This window comes from Lathyrus oleraceus, chromosome 1 (assembly GCF_024323335.1).
Source record: "Lathyrus oleraceus cultivar Zhongwan6 chromosome 1, CAAS_Psat_ZW6_1.0, whole genome shotgun sequence".
Lineage (NCBI taxonomy): Eukaryota > Viridiplantae > Streptophyta > Magnoliopsida > Fabales > Fabaceae > Lathyrus > Lathyrus oleraceus.
The window spans coordinates 12119032-12126818 of record NC_066579.1 but is presented as its reverse complement, the minus strand read 5'-3'; the positions used below and the strand labels follow the sequence as shown (position 1 = coordinate 12126818).

Here is a 7787-nt window from a genome sequence, read left to right as displayed (position 1 = left end):
AATATTTTCTAAATTAAAATATTCAGGTGGGAACTAAAATATTTGAAAATGTTGACATGGATCCAAATAGTATTTGCTACGTCATTAATGAATTGCCATATAATCAAATATGGATAGGAGATCGTGCAAATTCAAACGTAATCAAATTTCAAGAACCAAAATCGCAGATTTTGTAATAGAGGAACCAATTGTTTAAAACCCTCAAACTAGAAAGACCAAAAGTGCATTTAAACCTTATTATTATTTTATGGTCACAACTCATTCTTGCAATTTTGTTATAGGCTTCATATAGCATCACTAACTAAATTAACTATAAATTGTATTAATCAATTTTTATACTCTATTATCTTATTTTATTATACTATTTAAAATTATTTTTTATGTTTAAAAACTCATTAATTAAATTATAATTTACATTAATTAATATTTTACACAACGCAACATTAACTAAAATGTATTTAGCACGTAAGATTTTAATTTTAATGTCAAGATACTCAAATATTAATCAATTTTTTTGACTTAATTAATCAATTTTATTTTCTCATTTAAAACTATTTTTTTATTTCAAGACACATTAACCAAATTATCAATTGTATTTATATGCACCATCAACCAAAATTAACTATTTAGGAGAAAGAGATAGATGTGAAAAAATCAAAATTATAAATGTTTGTTTTATTGTAATTGTGAAAAGTAAGACAGTGAATGAACTTTTGGTCAAGAAATCATAGCATTTTTCATAAGCCAAAATAAGAAGAAAGTTTTACCATTCTAAAGAAAAAGTTATTCTCTTTTTGCACTGCACAGCATAGTATACTATTTCCATTGAGCCAATAAAAAATTTAAACATAGTAAATATATAATTATAACTGTGGACTTCACTGCTGATTAGCAAAACCCCTTTTCATCAAGGATGATTTTAGGCAGTAGTAGTGATATAATTATTCATCAAAACCAATTAGATTTGAAAAGGAGTTTTATAACAAAACATTCATAATAAGTTTGACCAGCACCATTGGAAAAGCTACAACTATCACCAAAATTACAACGATGCAAAGATAAATATTCCAAAGTACAGCACAATTTACTGACAAAGCCAAAAACAAAACTCAACTAAGAAAACAGCGATATAATAAAATTCATGATGAAAATAAAATTAGTTTCTTTAAATCTTGTCTTCAAAATCAGAGAGTGGTGTCATCTGCTCCTTCAAACCCTTCCTCTTACGAATATCAGTAACAAGTACTGAAGCTTGTGAACCAGCCTCCAATGGATCCGAGGACATCATGTCCCAGTGATCAAACACACACTGAGGGAAAGCCTGCCCAGATGTTGCAGCCCTCAATTGGCTGGAGAATCCAAAAGACTCAATAACAGGAAGGTATGCTTTGATGTTGTAAAGTGGAGTACCAGGCCTCTGCATTTCTTCAAACACGTGACCACGTTTCTGGTTAAGAACACTGTAGATACCACCAAGAGCTTGCTCAGGAGCTTGGATTTCAACCATGTATACAGGCTCAAGAAGCCTGGGTTTGGCTGTCAGCTGTGACGCGTAGATGACTCTCCTAGCAGTAGGAATGACCTGACCACCACCTCTGTGAATAGCATCAGTGTGCAACACAACATCACACACTTCAAAGCAGATACCTCTCATGTTTTCTTCTGACAAAGCACCTTCTTTGGATGCCCATTGGAACCCTGCAACTACAGAATCCTTGATTTCATTCAAGTACTGAACTCCCTTACACATATCAACCACCATGTTGGGTCCAGTGGTCTCAGGTCCAAAACACCAGATTTTCTTAGCAAGATCCTTATCCCAACCATACTCTTCGGACAAGATTTTAGAACGAATCTTGGGGTCATCCCTTGGTCCAATCTTGCCATCATCAATGGCCTCTGCAAGCCCATCTTCCAGTGGTCTTGCTTCCATATACAAACGGTTGTGCTTGTTGGGAGACTTGCTCATCACTGTGCGGCATGACCTCTCAAGAACAGTCTCTCTGAATGACACAACAGGGTCGGATTTGACAATTTCAGCCCCACCCATGAAATCATCCTGCAAGTCCTTCAAACAGATTTCTAGATGAAGCTCTCCTGCACCAGCAACAATGTGTTCTCCAGACTCCTCAATGGTACAAACAACCATAGGATCTGACTTAGCAAGACGCTTGAGACCTTCAACAAGCTTAGGAAGATCTGAAGCAACCTTACACTGAACAGCAACACGCACAACAGGTGAGACAGAAAACTTCATAGCACGAATAGGGTGTGCATCGACTTCCTTCTCATTTGTCAGAGTAGCATTCTTGGTGATAAATTGATCCAAACCAACCAAAGCAACTGTGTTACCACAAGGAACATCTTCAACAGTCTCCTGCCTCTTTCCCATCCAAATGACAGTTCTCTGAACACTCTTCACATACAAATCTTTCTTCTCCCCAGGTACAAAATTTGGTCCCATAATTCTGACCTTCAAACCTGTTGAAACTTTACCAGCAAAGACACGGCCAAAGGCAAAAAACCTTCCTTTATCAGATGCTGGAATCATCTTTGACACATAAAGCATGAGAGGACCATCAGGATCACAATTTCTGATAGCAGTAGCATATTGATCATCAAGGGGACCTTCATACAAATTCTCAACACGATACCTCTGGGCCGTATGTGGAGAGGGAAGATGAAAGATCATCATTTCAAGTAGTGCAGTGCTTGCTGGGAGCCAGGTCTGCATGACACGCTTCATCAATGGCTTACCCATAAGGTCCTTTTCCTCAGACTTCATGGTGACCCCAAGCTTGGTCAACATAGGCCACAACTTATCCTTCTGATCATTCATACATGTGTTAATAATCTGCTTGATAGGCTCGTAACAGAACTGTACAAACCCACGCTTGCAAGTGGCTGAACCTGTATTCTTGGTGGTCCATTTCTTAGTAGCAGGATCAAAGAAATTTTCACCCCAAAGTCTTTCCATCATTTTGGATTCATCAACACCAAACTTGGAGGCATACATCTTAGCAAAGTTGGTCAAAGTAAAAGCCCAACCATGCAGACCAGCAGAGAAAGCAACTGTTCCTTTCTCAGGATAGACCTGAACATCACCAAGAAGTGGATCTTCATAGGTAGCCATAATGACATTGGCATTCTCAATAACCCTTGAAAAGGTCTGATATGCCTCCTCTCCATCAACTTGGAGCTCAAGAAAGCACCTGTCCATCTTATTAACAGTAAGAACAGGCCTGATCCTTTCTCCAAGAGCCTGTCGCAGCACAGTTTCAGTTTGAACACAAACTCCCTCAACACAATCCACCACCACTAATGCTCCATCAGTAATACGAAGCGCAGCAGTGACCTCAGATGAGAAGTCAACGTGCCCGGGTGAATCAATGAGATTAATGAGATACTCATTCCCGTTGCGCTCCCCCTTAAAACTCTTGAGAGAATCATCAGTCATCTCATAGTATAGAGAGATACCAGTAGACTTAATAGTGATACCACGCTCAGCTTCATCTGCACGGGTATCTGTCATCCTGACATCTCCAGCAACCTCTTGTGCTATAATTCCAGCAGCAGCAACAAGGGAATCTGTCAAAGTTGATTTTCCTGCAAATGAAATGAAATCAGAGTATAAATCATTTTATTATTATTCACACTAGTGCACAATAGTGCAATAAATATTATACCACACTATAAACAACTAAACAATGGTATACAAAAAATCAACTAATGGAGTAATAAGATTTGAAGTCTATACTAGAAATAGATGTACTTTAAAAAGTACTAAAAAAACACATTTTTAAGTTACGAAGCTAATATTATCTTGTCAAGTAAAAACCCAGATTAAAAATTCTAGAGAAATTAACAACAAAAAAATAAAAAATAAAAAACAATTTTTTAATCATTACCGTGATCAACATGAGCAATGACAGACATATTCCTGATGTTATGTTTGTAGTCCATAATGCGGCGCAACTCATCAGCTGTAAACTTCACCTGCAAAGAAATATACAAATCACATATCAGATTATAACTATTCACTCAAAGTAAACAAACAAGTAAATTCCATTAAGCACAGTTCATAAACTTACCATCTTGTCTAGTCTGTAGCTTAAATGTCCACAAAGGAGTCTATTAGAGCTGAAATATCAAAACATTCAATTTAGCCACATAGACAAATATCACAAGTAAATAAAATGCTAAGCATTGATGTAATCCCTCTATCAAAATAAATTACAAAATATAAAACAATATGCTTCAACATCAAATATGTTACCGTCCAATGATATTGGACATTCAAATTGATCAAAACAGATTATTTATTTGGTATACTTGGGAACATCCGTGCAGCAGGATTAATTCAGATTTGCAAACAATATCATAACATGCTCTCTTAGTTTTGATTAGTAAAAAATCTAACAACAAAAAATATCCAAAAAAAAGGCTATATAATCACAGAACAAAATCATCTAAAATCTCAAAAGCCAAATCATCTAAAATCTCAAAAGCCATATCATCTAAAATATCGTTTAAACTTAAAACCAAGATCTGTCCATTGCAAGTAGCAAACAGATATGAACTAATATAGTCATTGAAAAACCTAGGTAATTTTCAAACAAATCACACATATAAAAAAGCTATTAAACAAATTCAAGGGAAAAACGATTTAACCAAATCAAAAAAGTAAACAAATTTACAAATAATAGCATCAAATGCATACAAATATCATGAAAATCAACTGCAACAATTTACCACAAAAGAGGATAATCTAAAACACACAAAAAATTATGAAAAGGAAAACAAATTGTTTGAATATAATACAGATCTAAAGGAAATATAAGTGAATGACAGAACCTAACCAGAGAGAAGGAAGAGAAAATCGGCGAGAACGACCGTAGAGGGAGCAGAGGTTCCCTTCACAGCCGAGCGAAATAAAACCCTAAAGTGAATTGAGAGACACTGAGGCGCAGCTTAAATATTAACGCGTATTTATCTTATAAGATTTTTTACTTTCGATATAAAAAAACAGAAAATTATTTTATTATTAATTGGTTATGCTTATTTTTACTTGGTATGCACGTATAATAGCTGTCTTTCAAATTTTATCTCAAAAAATATTTTAAAAAAATAAGTTAGTTATTTAATAAATATATAAGTATTAAATGATACGCACAAATTAGAATTGAAACATAAAAGTTGTAAAATCAGTTTATAACATGATTAAATCATAAAATCTTATTAGATAATGGTGTAAAATTATTTTATAGTGTATTATATTATATTTTATGTTATTTAATATAAAAATATCTTTTTGAAAAAATTTATTATTTTATTGAATAAAAATTAATTAAATTATTAACAAAATCATTTGTATAAAAACTTAATGGTGTTGAAGAAAATTCTAAAATTTATGTATCTCAAAAAAAAAAATCTACGATATATTTAAAAAGGAAAACTGATCTATCTATTAATTAGGAATAAAAAATATTTCACCTAAGATTTAAATTTAAATAATTTTAAAATTCAATTTAAAACAATTTTTTTAGTTTTAATTTGTTATTTTAAAACAAATTTAATGTTAAAATTAATTATAATAAAAGTTAAATATTTTTAATAATTCAAAAAATTTGTTTTCTCAAATCAAAAAAATATTTATAAAAATATGTCAATTAAATTCTACGGGTTTTTAGTTATTTGAGTCTAGCAATTTGATTTTAAGTAATAAATTGCATAGTCAAATATATATTTTTTAAATTGAATTAGTTTAATTTTTAAAATAAAAGTTAATTAATTTAAAATAAAATCATTAATTACTTTTTTCACATTATATTATATGCTTTAGAATATTAATAATTTATCTTAAAATTATATATACTTAATTCTAGAGTGATGTAATTATATTTATTAAATTATACTTTTATATATTAATAATACCTCTTAACTAAAATAATTTGATTCCAGTCAAAATATTTAAGCCATCCGACTAAAACAGAATAATTTAATGTTTTTTAATTTTTCAGTCAAAATAAAAGAAAAAAAATAAAAAAAATATTTAGAAAGTTTCTATAATAATTTAAGGAGGATTTGGTGTATAAATCACAAAAGTTTAAAAGAATCTACATGTTTTCGAAACATTTGTGTTTATTGAGTCAAAGAAAAACATTTTCATTTATAAGGTAGTTTTTTCCAACATCCATAGTGGTATATCTTTTGATATTTTATAAAGCTATTGTTTTAAACAAAAATACAAAAACTATATTTATTAAAATTAATTTTTTATTGAATATTTTTAATTTTTATCACAAGAAAAAATAGAATATATATTAAAAGTATAAATTAATTATTATAATTTTTAAATTATTGATGTAACATGGTTGAATGATTAACTCCTATTGAATAATAGTGTAAAACGATTTTAACTATATGTTTATTAAAATTGTATACAATAAATAAGTTTAGATAATGTATTCGCTTATAAATATAGTCTCGTGTAATATACATTTTATTTTTCAAAAATCAAAATAGATTCAAATTGATCAAGTTTAATATTTTGGATCTAAAGTGTCATCTTGAATTCAAACCAATTCATCAATTCACTTGCACTTCACACTTCACTCTTCATTGTAAGGAATTTTATAAATGTTTAATAAAGAGTTTGAGAAATTATATAGAAAATAGTAAGATACATGTGTATTTGAACGGGTAAATTATATATATATATATATATATATATATATATATATATATATATATATATATATATATATATATATATATATATATATATATATAATGAGTATCTAATTATGAAATGTACAATAATCATATATTAAACAATCATACCAAAAAAAATCATGAGATGAAGAAAAAAAATTGACATTTAAAAATAAAAATTGCGTCTATTAAATAAAAATAAATATTGATTAAAATAAAATAGATATTGTGTAGATAATAAATAGTAAAAAAATATATTTTATTATCCTATTTATCCTACTATTAAAATAAGTCATACATACAAAATAGTTTTATTATATTATTTATCTAACTATTAAAATAAGTCATACATTCAAAAAAATATTGTTAAATATATGAGTTAACTCAAGAAATTGTAGATCATGGATTTTGTGGACAATAATATAGATAAAAGAACATAATATTTGCAACAACATCGTAGGTGTTGTTGTTGGAACCGATGAAATTGTAATATGTGAACCTGACAAAAGTTGCCTTTGCCTTTCTAACTTGCAATCTCTTTATCTCAAATCCTTTAGAATGCATGTTGAAGAATAAACTTTGGAAAAAATTATATGCATATTAACTAGTGTTAGGTTAAAGAAGGTGTTTTGGGCAGATGTTGTTTTAACAACAACATATCATTTGTTATTCAACATGAATGCTAAAAAGTTTGAGTGGACAATAATATATGTAAAAGAATGTAATGTTTGCAACAACATCATAGGTGTTGTTGTTGGAATCGATGAAATTGCAATATTTGAACTTGACAAAAGTTGGTTTTGCCTTCCTAACTTGCAATCTCTTTATCCCAAATCTTTTAGCATGCATGTTGAAGAACAAAGGATGTGTTGTTACCGAAACAGCCTATACTCAAAACACCTTCTTTAACCCAATACTAGTTAAGAGTTAGATGCATATTGACTAGTGTTAGGTTAAAGAATGTGTTTTGGGCATAGGTTGTTTCGACACCAACATATCATTCATTTGTTCTTCAACATGAATGCTAAAAAAATTGAGATAAAGAGATTGCAAGTTAGGAAGGAAAACCCATT

The 7787-nt window shown here is 30.1% G+C and overlaps 1 protein-coding gene across 2 annotated transcripts; it reads right to left on the bottom strand.

Moving 5' to 3' along the window:
- Window positions 1-958: 958 nt before the first annotated feature.
- Window positions 959-5020, bottom strand: LOC127128166 (elongation factor 2). 2 transcript variants are annotated; one of them, XM_051057427.1, is made up of 4 exons: window positions 4860-5020; window positions 4092-4140; window positions 3909-3996; window positions 959-3606 (listed from the first exon to the last, which is right to left on the bottom strand). In XM_051057427.1, the coding sequence occupies exons 2-4, from the start codon at window positions 4092-4094 to the stop codon at window positions 1166-1168; spliced, it is 2532 nt and encodes an 843-aa protein (XP_050913384.1). In that variant the 5' UTR covers window positions 4095-4140; window positions 4860-5020; the 3' UTR covers window positions 959-1165. The 2 variants fall into 2 exon arrangements, with proteins under 2 accessions (XP_050913384.1, XP_050913435.1); XM_051057478.1 differs by having other exon boundaries at window positions 4855-4961.
- Window positions 5021-7787: the final 2767 nt, after the last annotated feature.